This window comes from Actinia tenebrosa, unplaced genomic scaffold (genome assembly GCF_029948245.1).
Source record: "Actinia tenebrosa isolate PJP-AT-01 unplaced genomic scaffold, QUT_ActTen_1.0 PGA_scaffold10__47_contigs__length_13832649, whole genome shotgun sequence".
Classification (NCBI taxonomy): Eukaryota; Metazoa; Cnidaria; class Anthozoa; order Actiniaria; family Actiniidae; genus Actinia; species Actinia tenebrosa.
In genome coordinates, this window is record NW_028292570.1 from 8,083,320 (window position 1) to 8,104,967 (window position 21,648).

The 21,648-nt window shown below is 41.1% G+C and overlaps 1 protein-coding gene across 3 annotated transcripts in view; it reads left to right on the top strand.

Annotated features, from left to right (window-relative positions):
* Nucleotides 1-15,182: 15,182 nt before the first annotated feature.
* The window catches only part of LOC116302088 (lipase maturation factor 2), a 40,284-nt gene continuing 33,818 nt past the window's right edge, over nt 15,183-21,648 (top strand). For all 3 annotated transcript variants that reach the window (XR_016119183.1, XM_089026748.1, XM_089026747.1), the window contains exons 1-8: nt 15,183-15,285; nt 15,443-15,493; nt 16,311-16,513; nt 17,318-17,346; nt 17,452-17,520; nt 17,833-17,983; nt 19,866-19,939; nt 21,020-21,098. Coding sequence is in view for 2 of the 3 variants with exons in the window: in XM_089026748.1 (XP_088882874.1) it covers nt 15,183-15,285; nt 15,443-15,493; nt 16,311-16,513; nt 17,318-17,346; nt 17,452-17,520; nt 17,833-17,983; nt 19,866-19,939; nt 21,020-21,098 (759 nt within the window). In the remaining variant the exon portion in view is untranslated. The remainder of the gene's footprint in view (nt 15,286-15,442; nt 15,494-16,310; nt 16,514-17,317; nt 17,347-17,451; nt 17,521-17,832; nt 17,984-19,865; nt 19,940-21,019; nt 21,099-21,648) is intronic.

Here is a 21,648-nt window from a genome sequence, read left to right on the forward strand (position 1 = left end):
GGCGAGACGTTATATGTATGTACGTTGCCCTGTTTTCCCCAAAACACTACGATGTTTCAAAACAAGAACCACTAAAATCTTCAAAAAACTTAATTACAATGTGTTTCGTCCAAGAGAATTTTATAACAAATGTTTCCATCGAAATTTGCGTAAGACTTTGTAACGTGAAAGTGTACCGCGAGATCGCTCTTGTCTGCCATTTCCAAAATACAGGAGACCCAATCATTACCACAGCAAGACCAAAATTCTTTATTCAGCAATGCCACACAATAAATAGATAACGGGCCGAAACATCATCGCTTTCGAAGCGATATGGGCTTGTTAGAACAACTGTTAGCCATTCCGAGGTCGCTGAAAATACTGGGTCGAGTTCGCATTGCAGTGCATTGTGGGGCTGTTAGGGGACGAAATACGTGACATTTTCCCCCTCGATCTCGGAATGACCAATAAACTTTAGTTCATTATGAATGGCTTAGTATGCATGTTATATACAGTCAATGGCTGTGGCCACACTGGGGCGTTTAACTATAGTTCAGCCAATTCTAACAATTGTTAACTTCAAAACCAATGTGACCTCTCTTCTGTTTAATTAACTATTGTTAGTTGCTATGCTGGTCGTCAAGGTAAAACAATAGAACTTAAACCAAGTTAAACTAAGGTACAACCCATGGTATAGGTTCTATTAAGAAAGAAATGACCAATTGGGTTGGGTTATTTTGTGTAAGTGAAACAAGCATGTCGCGCCTATGAAGTGGCGATTAGATCTTTCCCGCCAAAACGTATATGTAGCTACTGTAATCATGGACAAAGATTCGAGCAAGTAAGTCAGTAGTGTTTTCCTTTCATTTCTCGTTTTTCTTTAGCTATAGGGTAATTTTTGGACTTCTTGATTTCTTCTTTTGGTTTCGGTTCCCCTCAAACATCTAGAGTTTTTCTCAAAATGCAGTTGCGAAGCGATTGAACTCGACAAGTATTTTTCCGCTGTATCGATTGAGAACTGACTTTACTTTAGTTGCAACAAAACCATAGCTAAGATATATTGACATTTTTCGGATTGTTTCAATTGCAACTTCGTCAAAAGTTTGCTTGTTTTTTCATATATTAATTATTCCGTTACTGTTTGCTATATAACCTTCGGGAGTTTTAGTTTCTGACTCGCTTGTACGCTTTTGTACGAATTTGTTTATTTTTTATTGTTTGGATCAATGAGAATGATTTTATCTGGCATGGAAATTCCATTGAATATTTTATGAAGTACCAACAACTAAGATTATTTTACTTAGGACCTTACAAGATCTGAGTGGCCATGGATTTGATGATTCTACTTTTTTGACTTCTGGCTATCTTCATACCAATACAAACCATTTGGCAGTACCTGCATCCACATTTCAGTTTATACCACCCGGTATTAGTCCAACAACTTCTGATATAGCAGCCTCTACCCTCCAGTTTACCGCTTCTGGTTTTGTACCTTCTGGTTTTAGGTCAGCATCTACTAATACCTCAGCCTCCACCTTACAGTTTGTACCTTCTGGTATTAGGCCAGCATCTAACAATACCTCAGCCTCCACCTTACAGTTTGTACCTTCTGGTATTAGGCCAGAATCTACTAATACCTCAGCCTCCACCTTACAGTTTGTACCTTCTGGTATTGGGCCAGCATCTACTAATACCTCGGCCTCCACCTTACAGTTTGTACCTTCTGGTATTGGGCCAGCATCTACTAATACCTCAGCCTCCACCTTACAGTTTGTACCTTCTGGTATTGGGCCAGCATCTACTAATACCTCAGCCTCCACCTTACAGTTTGCCACTTCTGGTGGCTCAACAAACAAGAGAAAGAGAAGAGCGTGGACAGCCGTAGAAACCAGTGTTCTTTGGGAAAAGTATGAGGATTTCTATATTAATGGCTCCCTTTCAAGCAAAACTTCCAAAGGAAATGGACCAGGATGGGAAGAACTTACATTACAAGTAAACAAGGCCTTAGCCGAAAGAAACATAGCTCCCCGTTCTCTCCATCAAATAAAGGAAAAAATAAACAATCTAAAATCAGAGTACAAGAGAATCGTAGACAAGGAAAGTCAGACTGGGGAGGAAACTCAAAGCAAGCCAGAGTGGTTTGACAAAGTAGATAGGGTTTTTGGAAGTAGAGATGAAATAACACCGCCACACCTGATTGACTCAAGCAAAAAAGATCTGCCACAGGAAGATGATACCTCTCTGTCCTCACTTTCACCTGCCTGTTCTATTACCGATGATGCTGAAGATCAGGAATCAGCTGCACCAAGCAAGAAGAAAAAAACAGGTGAAAACAAGAAAAAGAAAAAAGATGTTGAGCTCCTAAACATTTTGGAGAAACAGGTTCAACTTATGGAAAGTGCCCAAGAAAAAGAAGATCGAATGATGAAAGCGTTAATTGAAATGGAGCAAAAATCTGAAGAGCGACAAAAAGCTATTCTGATGGCTTTGATAGACAAACTCTAATGGACATATAAGGCATGTATTGGCTGCATTCATTATGTATGAGTTCCCTCCTCACAATTTGTAATGCCCCCTCACCTGATAGGCCCGAAAAGTTTGACATGTCCACTTTAATTAAGAAAGTCAATCTCAAAAAAAAAAAAGATAGCCCCCTAAAATGGGAATATCATTTTCAGATTTCCCTAAATTTATCCTGCACCACAACACCCCCCCCCCCCCCCCCACCACAACACCACCCCCCCCCCCATCTCCCCAAGCCATACATGGTGAATACATGGGAATATATATAGCTTTCCTAGGTATTCCACTTTCGTTTGAAATAGCAGCATGTATACAAAAAGTAAATAAAAAATTTAACTGCAGTAATACATTTACAGTTGGGTTTATTGAGGCAGAATTCTCATGAATACATTAGACTTATGCAAAACAACTTTCCACTTTGATACATGTGGTTTCAGCATTCATGTTAGTCTTGGAAAATTCTTTATTAATAAAATCGTTTTGTAACCATGGGCAGTAATATTGCAGTTATACCAAAGGATTTGACCAAGAACATTGGTACTGGGTTCAAGTTTGTGTTGACTTTATTATGAAATCTTGTTCAAAATTAAATAAACATTTGATGTTGAGTTAAACCTTTGACAACTGGTTCAAATGCTAAATAAACAATGATTGTAACTCAAATTTCCATTATATTTCTATCATATTTAGTTATACTTTACTCCAGTCCTTTAATGACACACAGACCTTTTCATATGGATATGATATGATCAACCTCAATTATCAATAAGTGGTAATGATAGCAAAATTTTCTTATTAATGAGAGTCCTGAAGGGGTAAAATGGGAGCTGCAATTTGTTTGCTTTTTGGCTGGGAAAATGGGATTTCATGCATTGGGACTTCACAGATTTGGATTTGAACAAAACTATGGGATGTAAGGCTTTGTGATTTGGTCAAAATGTGAACTGGAAAATGGGGTTAGGACCCCCCCTTCAGGACCCTCAATCATGGGAAGAGAGGACTTTTGCATTTTGTTATACGTGTTATTGGGAGTTCCCTACCCTTTGCTACTGCATGCAGAAAAACTGCATAACATCTTACTGATTTATTTATTAAGCTATTTATTCAAGTTAATTGCCATCCAAGTAAGAGCGTATTGCTTCACGTATATCAGCAGCATTCCCAATATCAAACTCAAAACCACCCCATTCATCATTGTCATCATCATCATCATCATCATCATCATTCAGCTCTGTGTTGGTTTCCCCTCTCATAATGCAGATGTTATGTAAAATACAACAAGCGACAACAGTTTTTGGAACGTTTTTTGCATTAATTTCTAATTCCTTTCGCAGGCACCTCCACCTCCCTTTGAGCATGCCAAAAGCTTGTTCCACAACAACTCTTGACTTACTTAGAGTGGTATTGAATCTCAATTTCGACTGGTCTAAGTTTCTATTTTGATATGGCCTTACAAGCCATGGTAGACCAGGATATGCACTGTCTCCAATTATGATGGGGCCAACAGAAACGTTATGGATAACCTTATTAGGTCCCTGAAGTACCTCTCCTCTTTGGACCCTCCCATAAATCCCACTCATTCTCAGAACTCGAGCATCATGGATGCTGCCGGGAAACCCAACAGCCACATCTAAGAATCGACCATCTGCACCTACAATTCCCTGTAAATTCATCGAGTAAAAGCGCTTTCTGTTGAAGTAGCTTTCCTTGTTTTGTTGTGGAGCCTTAATCGGGATATGACACCCATCAATTGCTGCTAACACTTGAGGCAAAGGGGTGTTGGTTTCATTTGAAAATCTGTCGATAGCATCGGTTGTTTCTTGCTCACTTTGTGGGAATTTGATCCAGTCTTCATGTAGGTCAACAAGGGAATCAATCACTTCATTCGTAACTTTCATAGCTGACGATTTTCCAATACCAAAAGTAGATGCTACAGCTCTAAAACAGTTACCTGTGGAGAGTCGCCACAGAGCGACTGCCACACGCTTTTCCACGCAGATTGCTTCTCTTAGTCGAGTGTTTCTCCTTTCAATCGACCCCCGAAGTAACTGTACAAGGAAATTGAAGGTGTCTCTTGATATTCGAAATTGCTGATGCCAATATGGATCATGTTCATACACACGTTCATTAAGCATAGAATTGAACCAGAACTGAGGTCTTGGAAGGATCCACGCTCTGCGATCATTGTTACGCCTTAGTAAAGCTGCGATAATTGCTGTCATCGTCGAAATAGACAGCAATCTAAATCGCCGTGATAACTGAATAAGTCTGATATAAAAATAAATTCGCCTTTTTCGTTTTTTCTTAAATAATAGGAGAATAATCCTCAAAATTCTTCTGTCAACCATTTTGGTGTTTGACAGAAGAGCGAGTCTTTCTTGGTGTAACTATGGTTAAACCTCACATGTGTGACCTCAAAGTTGTTTAACCATATATGAAAGAGTGTAACTATAGTTTGTATTACGTCATTTAATTAAGCTTAACCTAGGTTAAACTATAGTTAAACGCCCCAGTGTGGCCACAGCCAATGTCATTAACGTTGTCCACCGAAAAAAAGACATTTACACATTTAGACATTTACACATTTAGACTAAAAGAAATATCACGTGTTTCCTCGAACGTTCTGGCATAAAACAAACGCTGAAGTACAATTCTCCATCTTAAATCCTCACTAAATGGTCGGGCATTCTGGATTTTCGATTCACGAGTTGAATATTACATTTAAAGTTCAGGCTCACTTTAGTCTAAATATCTAAATGTGTAAATGTGTAAATGTGTAAATGTGTAAATGTGTAAATGTGTAAATGTGTAAATGTGTAAATGTGTAAATGTGTAAATGTGTAAATGTGTAAATGTGTAAATGTGTAAATGTGTAAATGTGTAAATGTGTAAATGTGTAAATGTCTTTTTTCGGTGGACAACGTTAATGACATTGACTGTATGTGTTTACTCCGACGAAGGACTAGCGTCCGAAACGTCAGTAAGTTTTTTCATTTTTTCATCTTTTCACGGTGTAAAATTTACCTTTTCATAATTACTGTTTCATTAGAAACACCGACGCAGCTCGCACTAGTCTTTAGCAAATCTCTTCTATGTATAGTTAGTTTTTTCGATTTCTTAACTTGTATTTTTACTTTTACATGTATATATGTATATTTATCATTACTGCTTCATTAGAAACACCGACGCAGCTCACACTAGTTTTTAGCTAGTTATCTCTTCTATGTATAGTTAGTTTTTTGATTCTTTTAACTTGTATTTTTACTTTTTTTACATGTATATATGTATATTTATCATTACTGTTTCATTAGAAACACCGACGCAGCCCACACTAGTTTTTAGCTAGTTATCTCTTCTATATATAGTTAGTTTTTAAATTTTTTAACTGGTATTTATACTCTTTTTACATGTATATATGTATATTTATTATATAGACATGAGTATTTTACTGGGAAATACGCCACTCGTACTTTTTATACAAACTACATCCGGGACATGCAGTAACATATTTTCCATATCTTTACTAGCAGCAGTAAGGGGGACTCGCGAAGCGCCGGCATTGCCAAAAATCACAAATCGAAAAACACCAGGGGGAGGGTGGGTTTTTTGGAGCAGTGACGAGGCCCTACAGGGGGTCTTGCGCGATCCGGTGGCAGCGCGAAAAGTCCCTTACTGCTGCTATGTTGGGTACCGCAAACGGAGGTTAAGATATTCCTTAGATATAGATGGACGCCATCAAGAGCATACGAAACAAAACTGTGCGTAAGCTAAGAACTCAGGTGTTGGATCGCCTGGACGCCGACTTTGCCTTCACAACATTTATGGAGGGAGATACAGACGAGACGATGACAGAAGAAAGAGCAGAAAAAATTATGGACATGATGCCCGAAGGTAACTACCGTTTGGAGTTGACGTTTATAAAGTATTTAGACGGCGAGTGGATAATCGAAAAGGGCCGTAATCCTATTCGGGCGTCAGGTAAGCAAAACCTGTTTGTCTTAAGTGAAAATACGCGCCCGGGAGCGTTAGTAGGCATTTAGTAGAGTGTACAGAATCCCATTGTTTCGGCAACCACTTTCGGCTACCTTTTTTTGTGTTCCAAAAGATGTGTATGCGTGTCCCCAAAAGATGTGCATTGCTGTCCCGAAAGATGTGCATTGCTGTCCCAAAAGATGTGCATTGCTGTCCCGAAAGATGTGCATTGCGTGTCTCATAGAAGAGTGTCAGTGCCTCGACTACCTTTTCTCGCGTCCCAAAAGGTGTCGATCCGGATATCCCCCGTAGAATGTCGACAATAGGGTTAAATCTTTGTTTAGTATGTGTGGAAACTATTCCAAAGAGTGTCTTAGAATGTCGACAATAGGGTTAAATCTTTGTTAAGTATGTGTGGAAACTATTCCAAAGAGTGTCTTAGAATGTCGACAATAGGGTTAAATCTTTGTTAAGTATGTGTGGAAACTATTTCAAAGAGTGTCTTAGAATGTCTACAATAGGGTTAAATCTTTGTTAAGTATGTTAGAGTGTACAGAATCCCATTTTCCCGCCTTTTTTTGTGTTCCAAAAGATGTGCATTGCTGTCCCAAAAGATGTCTGTGTCGTGGTTTGCGACGCTTCCCAAAATAGAAGAGCGCCTTCGCGTGTTCCAAAAGATGCGTATGTGTGTCCCCAAAAGATGTAGATCAATGTTCCAAAAGATGCGTATGTGTGTTCCAAAAGAGTGTCTCAGAATGTCGACATTGAAGTTAAATCTTTGTTAAGTATATATGGAAACTAAAAGAGTGTCTTAACAAAGATTTAACCTTAATTGTTAACATTCTGAGACACTCTTTGGAATAGTTTCCAGGTATCCTTAACAAAGATTTAACTTCAATGTCGACATTCTAAGACACTCTTTTGGAATAGTTTGCCCGAAGAGGCCCCTTCTACCTTCTTTGTAGGGCCACGCGCAATGGTGCAGCTACGTAGCCCGGAATTCGAATGTTGCCTATTGTCTCCTGCGCTCTGTACAAGCCACCTACCACATCCAAAAGGATTTCTATCGTGCGCTGTTTTCCTAGCATGTATCCAGCTATGCCTATGGCTATGTACAAATACATGTCTATATCTGTGGACAAACAGGTATCTACCATATGGATCCATAGGGTATTCCATGGACAAACATAGGGTATGTTCCGTATCTACCTACATATATGGCCACACCCAAGATACTATCCAAAGAGGAGATCGCAGACCTTTTGGAAGACAGGAAGAATGGAATGGGGCTACAAAAGGTAGCCAAGAAGTATGGTGTGGGTATTCCCAAAATACGCAGGATAGAGCAGGAAAACAATGCGACGCCTGCAATTCCAGAAACGCCACCTACGACAGATTTGCAGAAGCATTTTCTAGAAGTGCAGGATTCTTTTGCCATTGTTTTGGACGACCTAGGAAAAGCAAAGGAGGAATTGCTGGCCGAACTTGCAACCACAAAAAAAGAATTGCTAGACCGCGTGGACGATCTAGAAAAGCTTCGTGCGGAGCTGTCGTCCAAGATACAACCACCTGGTAGCGACGAGGATGGCTACTGCAGCGAGGAAAACCTAGAGGACGAAGTGGAGGAAATATCCACGAAGATAGACTGGCAAATAGCCGGGAACATAGTACTCGCCATCTTTGGCATTGGAGCATTGCTTTGGGCGCGCATGCAGCAACCAGTGGAAAAGGTTGTCTACTACGAACGGCCACAGAGGCCTTCTAAGATTCCGGAGATGGAGTAGAAAGGGTGTAACTCAGCGTGACACCCTTTGCGGAGACGTGCACTATTCTGTCTTTCTTCTTTGCTTTGGTAGTCTTTTCTCTGCCTATTTTGCAATACAAAGGCGCTGGAGATGTCCAGTCTATCTTTTGCTCGTCCAAGAAGTGTCCCCATACCGGAGTGGTTGCATGTTCTACCGTGCAGCCCTCCAATACGCACTCCGAGCATTTTTCGGAGAGAAACAGGATTGTCCTTTCTTTTCCCCTGTAGGTGGTTTTGGCGTAGCGCCAGCATTGGTATTCGCCCGGCTGCATGCGCAGCGCCTGCACGCATTCTTTGTTTGGTGGCGCTACGACTTTCAGTAGCTTTCCTGGATTCTGCGGCATTTTGTGGTCTATTTTTCTGGCCAACTCGTGGTATGTGTCCAAGCCTGGTCCTTCCGGTACGAAGACAGTTGCTATGCCATTTTTCCACTCTAGCAATATTTCTTCTCCTGGTATGGCAGTGCGTATGTTGCCGTTTGCTTCGAACTTTCCAGCTGCAAATGCCTCCAATAGGGCTTCCGTGGCCCATGCCACAGACGTTTCTCTATTCCTCCGCAATACTACTCGGTGCCCCCTTGCCGACCCCAAGTCTCTGGGGATCGCATATCCTAGTATTTTGTAGTCTCCTGCGGGTATTTGGTCCATCCTATGCACTTTGGCTCTGGGCGTCTCTGGACCAAACGAGCTTTATTTTCCAAAGAACAATCTACGCAGATTGTCTGTTCTTTTGGAAATCCTATCCAACAGCTTTTCGTACTTTTCCAACTCTTCTTCTATCTTTCGCCTGTCTTCTTCTTTTTGCCGCAGGATGTTCTGCTTTTGTTCCGACAGCTCTGCGTGGTATCTCTGCGTGGCTTCTACCCACTCGTCGCCTTCCAAATCGTCTCGTATGTCTTCCAAGCGCTGCTGCCGCTTTCTTTTGGACAGAAAGGATATCCTGCGGTCCGTAGGTACTTCCAGTATTCCGAAGAGACTCTTTTCTACTCCTATTCTTTGCGCCTTCTTCGTACGCCATATCCACTCTACGTGTTCCGTCGGAGGCAGCATTGTGGCAATGGCAGGGGCATTTGTATGCACGCGCGTAGGGAACTTGGACTCCGCCAATACCGTAGGGGCATCTTTGGTGTAGCAGCGCAGCGGAGCTATTTCCACAGGTTCCATACCAAGCACATCTATGCGAAATATGGGGCATTTGCGCAGGCCAAACTCTGCTATGGTCCAAAGTACACATTGTTCCCATTTGTCGTTGCCACGAACTCGCACTCCGGCTATGCGTCTGGTTTCCAAATTACAGTACCAAGCTAGGAATATTTCTTTCGTCTCCTCGCAGCAAATGCACAAGCACCTGTCCAAATGTTCCGCAAGTGCCAACCACATATTCTTTGGCGGCTGTACTACGAATATGTCCTGCAAAGGTTCTAGTGTTTCCGCGATGGCATTGGTGTGGGATTTGGAGAAATCTTTGCCATAGATGGATATTTCTACCCTAGTGCATCCTCTTTTTTGCACGTCTGGGCGTAGGAATGTTCTACGCAAATGGTCGTTGGGACAATCCACGTACTCTGCCAACTTTGCTCCTACTGGGTTTTGCACTTCTCCGGCCTCGAAGTTCGACACTATCTTGTTGTATATTTTGGTTCTCTTTCCGTCTTCCATCCAAGTACAAACATGGTTCCCGACGGCATGCGTATTGTCCAAAATGGTGCCTTCGCGCCAACCAGCTTCTCCTTGTTCTTTGTAGCCCATTTGCCGCAGTCTGCGCACCAATGCAGCTCTGTCCAAAGTACCGGAGAAATCCTGTGTGTAGTCCACGGAGTAGATGCCATATCCTTGCCCATACAAAGCCATGGAGAATTTGCGTACGTTTTCCCCGACATCTTCTATTTGCAGCTCCGAAGTGTCTACTTTGGCCACGAAGTATCCAGCAGGATCTGTGTTGTGTATTCCATACCATTTGCCTTTGGCATTGGAGCGCTCTTCTATCTTTGCGATGTTTTCTACGATCTTTCCCTGCTTGCAGGTATGTACGATACTCGTGGGCAGAAACCCACCAAATGCCACTGTTGCTGCCGTAGATATCTGCGCAACTATTGTCTTTGCACTTCTGCAGAGCAGCTTCTTGCCATACAAATTCTCTTCCGCAACGAAACCATATACGAATATGTCGTCTACGAATGGCGGCAATCCTTCCAGCGGCTGCAAACTGGTAGTACCTTCGTTGTTGCGTAGGTAGTCGCATTTGGATATGTCCGGCAGCAAGTTCCCGTCGCATGCATTGTCCAGCAGCAAATGCGCCAACACTCTGCTCTTTGCACGTATGCCCATTTCTTGCAATGTAACCGAAATACTCTTTTGGGAGTCCATGTCTATATCTAGGAGCAGAAGGTTTTTGGCTACTACTATGGATTTTCCCGCGCGCCCTTGCTACGTCGGGGAAATACTGTGCACAATCCAAGAGCGGCGTTTCGCAGCCCATGCATAGTAGAAGCGCCCTGTTTCGGGGCCCTTGCTATCCCACGGACATTCCTGGGGGCCCTTTCTGGCTCAGTGGGTGCACAAAAAAATACTACTTTGTGTCTACTAGGAATACCCGTGTGGGAGTTTGCCTGGAAAATGGGATTCTGTACAGGTAGGTAGTTTCCACACATCCTTAACAAAGATTTAACTTCGTTGTCGACATTCTGAGACACCTTTTGAAATAGTTTCCACACATACTTAACAAAGATTTAACTTCGTTGTCGACATTCTAAGACACTCTTTCGAAATAGTTTCCACACATACTTAACAAAGATTTAACTTCGTTGTCGACATTCTAAGACACTCTTTGGAATAGCACATACACATCTTTTGGGACACGCATACACATCTTTTTGGGACACGCAGTGACGATCCATACAACGCGGTTGCGAACACAAAACAAGGTAGCCGAAAATGGTTGCCGAAACAATGGGATTCTGTACACTCTACTAATGGTAAGCCCTTGCGCGCTGTGGACTGTCATGCAATAACCAAGCCTCCAATCCGGGTGGGAGGTTATTTTTTCCACCTTTTCTATTGGCACCCAGGCTTTATCGTGCGTTACAGCGTTCTGCAGTTGAACGTCGGTACCAGGTACCCAGACGTCTCTTTTTTGCATGCGGGTGTCGTGGGGTTTGTAGCAAACAGGCACCAAATGACTAGGAAAGCGCTCTCGGTGTATATTTAGCAAATCCTTTTGTATGCGAGACTGTGCTGCGCGCTTGCTGCTTAGCACCAAATCCTTTGGATGCCATGTGTAAAGAAAGTCCTCGTATTTCTTCGCTCGTATGTGCTTACGTAGTATCTTGTTTTGTTCCGCGTCGCTAAGGCCCCTTAATTCCGCCTTTAATTTACGTACTTGGTCTTTGCTGCGGTAGTCGGTGTTGATTTCTTCACAGTGGTCTACCATTCCTTTTAACCATTCGTGGGGCATTTCTCCGGCTATTGGAGGAGGTTGGCATGGATCCCCAGCAAATATCACCTGGCATTTCCCTTTTAGGAAGTCTACGAACTCCTGCAGTATTTCCAAGGGAACGGTGCAAATCTCGTCCCAAAGTATTACCGGAGGTATGTCGTGTACTGCCTCCGGTACCCACTTTTGGCCATTCCAGCGAAAGAAGCTGTGGTAGGTTTGCGCGTCGTAACCCATCTCCGTTAATTCCCTTTCCAAACGATGCGTAGGAGTTAACACCTTTATCTTTGGAAAGAGTTCCAAAACCCTGGTGGTCTTACCACTACCACCCGTTCCGTAAAGGTAAGAGAAGCGTTGGTAGGAAATGGGGTCCGTAACTAACGGTAATGGCTCTTCTGTGGGGGTAATGGCGCCTTTTGTGTGTCCACCATGATATTCCACACGTTCTCTCCAGGCTTTTATCTCTTCGTCTTTAACGCGCCATTGACCACTTTCCGCTAACTCGTCTTCGGTGTAGAACTCCTGCATCTTTTCTAACACTTCGGGCTTTACGTACAAGGAATCCGTGGCTACACGTGGTATGTCCTCTTTGTCGAACCGTAGCAGCATCGCAAGAAGGTTAATGTGCGCATATGCTAACATACTGGCGCGTAAATGGTAATATTGCGGTCTGTGATCTTGGTAGTAACACAGTGCATTCCACTTATGTTCTTTTTGACCTTCTACGAAGTAGTTCCACTTTTCCACAGATACCATCGATCCATCATCATGTGCGCGCTTTACGAGGAAGCTTAACTCTCCTTCGTCCGTTATTAAGCGTCGCTGCATATGTTTTTCGCCTTCTTTTGCGCCCTGAGTGAACTTTCCTATGACAACCCGCGCGGTGGGGTTATGCTCAGGTAACCATTTTGTGAAGGAGGAGTGACACAATATGGCTTCGTGGGCGGTGTACGTCATAAGTTTATGCTCTTCAAAGAACTTTAACAACGGCACGGGAATCCATTCCTTCTCCTGTAAATGTTTACCATACCACGCGTAAATTATGGGGTGTAAGCCCTTTGCTAACTTCCATGAGGTTAATCTTACAAACCCCGTAGCTGGAGCGTCATAGCTGCCGTCTAAGGACACACGAAAGAACTGTGAGTCTGGATGTCCGTAGCGGTCATAATACTCCTTACAATCCCCCAATCCTTTAAAACTTGCGGGGTAACAGTGTTTCATGTCTAAGGAGACGTATTCGTTTTCGTCATACTCCATGTTCCACAGACCTCCATGACCATGCTCTACACAGGCTTTGGCTATGTCGGCGAATTCCTTAGGCGTGGACTTCCATCCGTTCCTCTTCTTTGCGGCTAAGAAGTCCAAACTACGAGAGCTAAGGACCTCGTCTGAGAAGTCTTCCCCTAAGGTTTCACAGGCACTTTGAATGCGTTGATGTTCAATTTCGGGGCGGTAAAGAGTACCATCCTGCGTCATAAACTGACTTCCTTCCGAATCCATCAACCAAACGGAGTTTTCGTGGACTAATTCTATCAACGGAGAAGCTTTATAGACCTTAGTTTCCTTCTTTTTGGGAAACCTAAGTTCTCGCCAAGCGTGTCCATTGTGTTGGTAAATGATTATGGGGGCACCTCTACCTCCGTATTTGTGCGTACCTGGGTAAATGAACCCGTCAGTGATATCTTTTACGTGTATGCGGCGTTCTAAGGCAGTCTCTAACTTCTTGATGTTGTCTATGGTGGCTCCGGCCTTATGTGTGTCTTTTTCCCATTTCCTGATGGCTTCTCTTCTCTTTAAAGTTAACTTACCACCACGGGTGGAGTCCTCAAAGAACTCTCTTACTAACTTCGCAACACAGTTACCTGGATGTCGCATTGGTTTGAGCTTCTTAACGTCTGGCTTCTTAATCTCGTACGCACCGTAAATGACCACAGTAACTGGGTAAGCGACCTCGTAAAACATCATGTCAATGCCTACTAACGCTCCCGGGCGCGTATTTTCACTTAAGACAAACAGGTTTTGCTTACCTGACGCCCGAATAGGATTACGGCCCTTTTCGATTATCCACTCGCCGTCTAAATACTTTATAAACGTCAACTCCAAACGGTAGTTACCTTCGGGCATCATGTCCATAATTTTTTCTGCTCTTTCTTCTGTCATCGTCTCGTCTGTATCTCCCTCCATAAATGTTGTGAAGGCAAAGTCGGCGTCCAGGCGATCCAACACCTGAGTTCTTAGCTTACGCACAGTTTTGTTTCGTATGCTCTTGATGGCGTCCATCTATATCTAAGGAATATCTTAACCTCCGTTTGCGGTACCCAACATAGCAGCAGTAAGGGACTTTTCGCGCTGCCACCGGATCGCGCAAGACCCCCTGTAGGGCCTCGTCACTGCTCCAAAAAACCCACCCTCCCCCTGGTGTTTTTCGATTTGTGATTTTTGGCAATGCCGGCGCTTCGCGAGTCCCCCTTACTGCTGCTTCACTAGTGAGGATATCGATGACGTCACTTGTGATGTTTTCCCGCTCAAGGAGCGTTGTAATAATAGTTTTTCTTTGTGGATTTGTCTATATGATATGAAGTTTATCTTCGAGTGGTGTAAAATATTTCACTCGTTCGCTGCGTTCACTCGATCGTGTGAATATTTCCATCACTCGAAGATAAACTTCATATCTTCGCGCCACCGTGTGACATCCTCTATATATATTTTTAACAAACACTATAGAAGAACAAAGTTATAATGAACCCTCGTTATTAAAGTTATAATATAAATATTTAAATGAAAAAGAGAAAATAAATCTGCAGTTTGTAATTTGAGTGTGAAATATTTTCGTTATCGATGCCAACCCATTCCCGTTCCCAGACCTTTAAACGCATTAACCAAATCGTATTATTTTTTAATATATTTTATATTTTATATATATTTTACCTTCGTTATGAGGCTCTGCTATCCGAGGTTGAGAAAATATTGGGTCGAGATGGCATTATATTGCATTGTGGGACTGTTTTAGGGGCCATACATTTATCTAAGTTGTCTCCACTTCTCTTACCATAAAGCCGCCCTTCAAAGTATTTTCACCAGCAACAAAAAGGCTGAATTTTCGGTTGTTTTTCTTTTGGAATTTCACTTGCTATTCTATTCTGTATTGATGTAGGTTTTAATCGTATTTTTTCTCGTAACTTGTACCTTGTTTTGTATTTTGGGGGGGGGAGAGAGGTTAGTTTTTCACGCAACCAATGACCGAAAGCTAACTACATTTGGCGGCAAGATGTAGGACGCGCTCGCTTGCGTATCCCTTCAGCCAAATAATCAAGATACTACTTCCACGTCCAAAAAGTAAAGCAGTTTTATAAAGATTTTTCTTACTTTAGTTACATGACAGGTTTTTTTTCTTGATTAAGGCAGAGAGATAAGGTCCCTTGGGATACCTGTGCTTCAGGCTCAAGCGCATGCTTGAAGGAGCACTTCCAACATGGCGGGATACTGCAAACAGATTGCAGTTCGTAAAGTTTTTCTATGGGGAATAGCTGCCATATATTTGTTTGCATTCTCTTCTCTTTACATCCAAATACCAGGTATCTCACTACTTTAGCACTTCACAAAGTTTTACTTAAAATGGAATATTTTTTCTACGAAAAGTCTTATGTTTTAAAATCCACGTCTGGAGAGAAAATCGATACAAAAAGTTTTAAAAATTTAAATAATTCAAAATTTTGACTACATTTTTTATAGGTCTCTATGGTAGAAATGGTATTATGCCTGCGAAGATTGCATTCAAAGAAGGTAGGACCACAAAAAAAATATATCCTTTAAAAAATATTCGATAGTAAATTTCACTTGAAGTTTAAGAATGGGTCATTGAGGTTCTTAGGAGGGGAGGGGTGGGTTGGGTAGCTAACAAAGTCACAAATACTAATTGTATGAAACATAAGACCTAATTAAGGTTGGAGATCAAGGGTGGAACAATGTAATGGTAGTACACTCATCTTTTACGTCTGGGGTCTCAGGTTTGATTCTTGGACTCTGCATCACGTGTGAGTAAAGTTTGTTAGATTTTCTCCAGTCTTCAACCTGTGAGTTAGCCATGCCCTGACTTAGATCAGCCCAGAGGTTGTTTCAGGGTTTAATCTGTGAGTTAGCCATGCCCTGACTTAGATCATTCCAGAGGTTGTTTCAGGGTTTGATCTGTGAGTTAACCATGCCCTGACTTAGATCAGCCCAGAGGTTGTTTCAGGGTTCAATCTGTGAGTTAGCCATGCCCTGACTTCGATCAGCCCAGAGGTTGTTTCAGGGTTCAATCTGTGAAATAGCTGACTGATTAGCATAAAGGTTATTTTTAACCTTTTGTAGCAAACTCTACTCACACTGAGTCCATGAATCAAACCTGTGACTCCAGAGAAGAGATGTGAGTGTACTACTGCTCCTGATAAACTTAGAAGACAACTTGTTTAAGTGGCTATATATAATCATTATCATGAAGCTTCAGAGGCGGAGGGTTATCTACATTGAAAAATTTTATACTTTTATTGAGAATCAAACATTTGTTTTTGACGAAATAAAAAAGGACCGTACCTTGAGCTGCCTAGTTTTTGTTTTGTAGAGTATGCAAGGACTTGGGACAATTTTATGAATAAGCCTACGTTGCTATGGTTTATGCCCCATCTTGGCTTGGACATAGAGACAGGAATGGAACTGCTTTGTCTCGTTGGTATGATGATATCTCTTCTGGCCTTTTCAATGGATTCCTGGAGAGATTCCGTATCATTTTTCATGCTGTGGTTTCTCTATTACTCTGTCTATCAGGTAGTAATAATAAAATGGAATGGGATAAATGGGTTATTAATGGGATGGGAGAATTGAAAGGAAATAAATATGGGAATAGCCCACTTCCAAGATATGCTTCGCTTGTCACGCACAAAGGTTTCAGTACGAGGCTACGTGCCAAATGCTCAGTCATTCGTGACAGGCGGTAAGGATAAATTTAATTTAGCACGTAGCCTCATACTTGTGCGTGACAAAGCAAAGCATATCTCGGAAGTAGGCTATTGATTGGTCAGATAGAAAAAATGAGATGGAATTTTTTTCCTTTTTGCTATCAGGTTATGATGGTAAAATGGGATGGGATAATTGAGTTAATGGGATGAGAGAAAAAAAGGAAAAAGTATGTGAATGATTGGTCTAATGAAAATAAAGAATAGGGATGTTTTTCTATTTTGCTATCAGGTTATAATCATGGAAGATAATTTTATCCCCGTAGGTACAAAAAATAGTAGACTGATGTTTCGGACGTTAGTCCTTCGTTGGAGTCTTCGTCGTTCCTACGGTGATAAAATTATCTACTACGACACATTTGATTCAACTAAAAAACACCGACGCAGTCCAAACTAGTTCCAAAACTAGTCATCATTTACATAATCATGGTACAATGGGATGGGAAATTGTGTTATTGAAATGGGAGAAGTGAAAGAAAGGAAAGAGTTTGATTGACCAGTTAAAAAAGAAAAAATAGTGGGGAAATAAAAGGAAAGTAAATGTTTAAGGGATATTTTGTAATACTTTTTAAATCTGTAATACCTTTTATACTCATTTATTTCTTTGATCATCCAGGTTGGACAAACATTTTTGTGGTTTCAGTGGTGAGATTTAGAATTTTTCTTCATATTCCAATTTTCTGATTTTGTTTCTATGATTCTTCATTAATACTAAATGTCCAAAGAATAATTCTTTTTCCTTCTCTCTAGGGATATTTTATTGATGGAAGTAGGATTTTTAACTGTATTAGTTGCTCCTTTTGGTCATGTTCCCTCAAGGTACGCTTAAAATGTGACTTCTAATATTAACGTTATTGAAATCTGCTTCATCGACTGCACCATCATCAACGCCACTTACTGTAGTTTTCGCAACTCGAAAAATGCAGTAAACATAAAGTTTGGTATTTTACTGATGTGTCCAATGTCTGATGTTAGTGAAAAAGCCATTAATGATGTGTGCTTTAAAGTAAGCATGTTCACAGAGGGAGGAAACATGGAAGAGACCAAAGAAGCTCTGCAAAGCCAAGAAATTGAAATCATTTTAATTTAAAAAATTCCTTAATATTAAAACCATAAACATTTCTCTCTTAGTTCATCATTCAGTCATCATGACGGCATCACATTTTGGCTCGTGAAATGGCTGGCATTTCGTTTAATGTTCTGTTCAGGTGTCGTCAAGCTGAACAGTCAATGTCCAACCTGGTGGGGCCTGACGGCGTTAGATTGGCACTACGAATCTCAGGTAGGAATTCCCATTCTCTTTCTCTCCTCTTCTCATTCAATAACCAGTCCATCTGTTAATAATAATAATAATAATAATAATAATAATAATAATAATAATAATAATAATTAGTAATAATAAAATTTTTCATTGCTAGAAATGTATTGTAAGTATTGTATATACTTTTATTTTCTGAACCATTTTAAAGACAATGATTTTATAGGGACATCTATTTAATATATCGTAATTTCCTTTTAGACTGTATAGGTTACGCTGTGCGCACTAAAGAGGTCATAGATTTTTACATCTATGTGCTTTAGTACTGCATATAGTAATAATAATGGGGTTCTTATATAGTGCATTTCACATTTTCTCAATGCGTTTTACTTTTATGAGCATTGGAGGACTTTATTAAATCATCCCATCTGTGTCAGTCAATCCACCAATCCATCTGTAGATCAATTCTTTCGGCCCTCTGTCCATTTCATCATCAGTCTATTCTAATGCATTTACCGCTCCTGGGTTGACAGCGTAATGCCTAACAGGTTTTGCAACCCTATTGATAAGTCAGCCGATAGATTGAATTAGAATTTAGAAATTGATTTTTGTGTAGGGAGGAAAAACCAGTGAAACTGGAGAAAAAGCCCTTGAAGCGCAGGAGAGAACCAACAAACAACTCTACTTACATACAACACAGGAGAGAACTAACAAACAACTCTACTCACATACTACACAGGAGAGAACCAACAAACAACTCTACTCACATACTACACAGGAGAGAACCAACAAACAACTCTACTCACATACTACACAGGAGAGAACCAACAAACAACTCTACTCACATACTACACAGGAGAGAACCAACAAACAACTCTACTCACATACCACACAGGAGAGAACCAACAAACAACTCTACTCACATACTACACAGGAGAGAACCAACAAACAACTCTACTCACATACCACACAGGAGAGAACCAACAAACAACTCTACTCACATACCACACAGGAGAGAACCAACAAACAACTCTACTCACATACTACACAGTCTGAGAGAACCAACAAACAACTCTACTCACATTCTTCACAGGAGAGAACTAACAAACAACTCTACTCACATACTACACAGGAGAGAACCAACAAACAACTCTACTCACATTCTACACAGGAGAGAACCAACAAACAACTCTACTCACATACTACACAGGAGAGAACCAACAAACAACTCTACTCACATTCTACACAGGAGAGAACTAACAAACAACTCTACTCACATTCTACACAGGAGAGAACTAACAAACAACTCTACTCACATACTACACAGGAGAGAACCAACAAACAACTCTACTCACATTCTACACAGGAGAGAACTAACAAACAACTCTACTCACATACTACACCGGAGAGAACCAACAAACAACTCTACTCACATTCTACACAGGAGAGAACTAACAAACAACTCTACTCACATTCTACACAGGAGAGAACTAACAAACAACTCTACTTACATTCTACACAGGAACTCTACTCACATACTACACCGGAGAGAACCAACAAACAACTCTACTCACATTCTACAGAGGAGAGAACTAACAAACAACTCTACTCACATTCTACACAGGAGAGAACTAACAAACAACTCTACTTACATTCTACACAGGAGAGAACTAACAAACAACTCTACTCACATTCTACACAGGAGAGAACCAACAAACAACTCTACTCACATATGACACCCAGCCTTGCAAGACTCTAACCCGGGTCAGCATTGGTGCAAGGCGGCACATTAGCAAGCACACACCACCTGTGCTTCCCGAGTCCATTCAATCATTTATTTATCCATTTATCATTCATAATTTCCATTTCCCTTCCATTTATCCCTTTACCTCTTTTTCATCAATAGTGTATCCCAACTCCTTTAGCCTGGTATTTCCATCAGTTACCCAGTTGGTTCCAACGTCTGAGTATACTATTAGTGTAAGTAATGTCAATTTTATCAAACCTTGAAACAATTACCTCTTGGCTGCTCTAAGTCAGGGCATGGCTAACTCACAGATTGAACCCTGAAACAATTACCTCTTGGCTGATCTAAGTCAGGGCATGGCTAACTCACAGATTGAATCCTGAAATAATTACCTCTTGGCTGCTCTAAGTCAGGGCATGGCTAACTCACAGATCAAACCCTGAAGCAACCTCTGGGCTGATCCAAGTCAGGGCATGGCTAACTCACAGATTAAACCCTGAAACAACCTCTGGGCTGATCTAAGTCAGGGCATGGCTAACTCACAGAGCGAACCCTTAAACAACCTCTGGGCTGATCTAAGTCAGGGCATGGCTAACTCACAGATTGAACCCTGAAACAACCTCTGGGCTGATCTAAGTCAGGGCATGGCTAACTCACAGATTGAACCCTGAAACAACCTCTGGGCTGATCTAAGTCAGGGCATGGCTAACTCACAGATAGAACCCTGAAACAACCTCTGGGCTGATCTAAGTCAGGGCATGTCTAACTCACAGATCAAACCCTGAAGCAACCTCTGGACTGATCCAAGTCAGGGTTTGGCTAACTCATGGATCAAATTGGAATTTATTGTGTTGGGTTTTGTGGAGGGAGGAAAGCTGTAGAACCCAGAGGAAAACATCAAACCAAGGGAACGCTCCAACAAATCCAGGAATTGAGCCTGAGAACCCAGAAGTTAGAGACAAGTACACTACTGCCACACCCAGTATCCAATGTAGTATCGCGATTCACTAAATAGTTTCTTATATTTTTGAGAAGACAATATTTTGTGGTATTGTCGTTTCAGAATTAAGGTTTCTGATTGGCTAACATGTGACGAAAAGGAAAGCTTGAGCACACGCGGATCCAATTTTTACACTCGTTGCTTGCACCAAAGCTTGAGCCTTTTAGGAGAATTTCACTTTTAATCAATGAAAATCGGTCAGTTTTTTTCCTTTTTGTGTGTTAAAGTCTTTAAATGATAATTAACTAGTTTATAATATCAATGATATCCAATGTTTTTTGATTCTATAAATGTTGTACCCTCTTGTTTTCAGGTATGTTATCCTGATAGCTCTTAGCTGGCTTTTCTTTGCACCAGTCAGATCACTAAGGATCTTTTCCTTCTACTCTCAGGTAAAATGTACTCCATATTATTTATTTAGCTTTTTTTGTTAGAGTGCAAATAATATACCCGTGAAATAGTTAGGATGAAATAGGAGATAGTTAGTGCTTAATTAGACAAGACATAGGAATTAATCGAGGCATGACAAGGGCACGGACGTTTACTAAAGTAACAACTCAATATGCAAATGAATAGATACAAAAATGCGAACATGTTAAATTATACGAAGGAAAAGCATGTACAATAAAATATTGTTTCAGTTTTTGTAAGTGTGTTTAAAAATTTTTTTAAATGCTCGCCCTTGAGTAGAAGATGTGCACTAGTTTACCTATCACAGCTCTCCTATTTCTTTGACTAATTAGCTTAGGCAGCAAATAGCACAAAGTTAGTAATTAGTTAGCTAGCTATCTATTTCACGGGTATATTATTTGCACTCTATTCTCTGTCAGAAGTTTTCAATCATTGGGAGATTGTATACTAGGTATAGGCCTTTCCTGAGTTCCATAAACAGGATGCATTGTGGTCTAGATTCAGAACAAACAACACCATATAAGACATAAT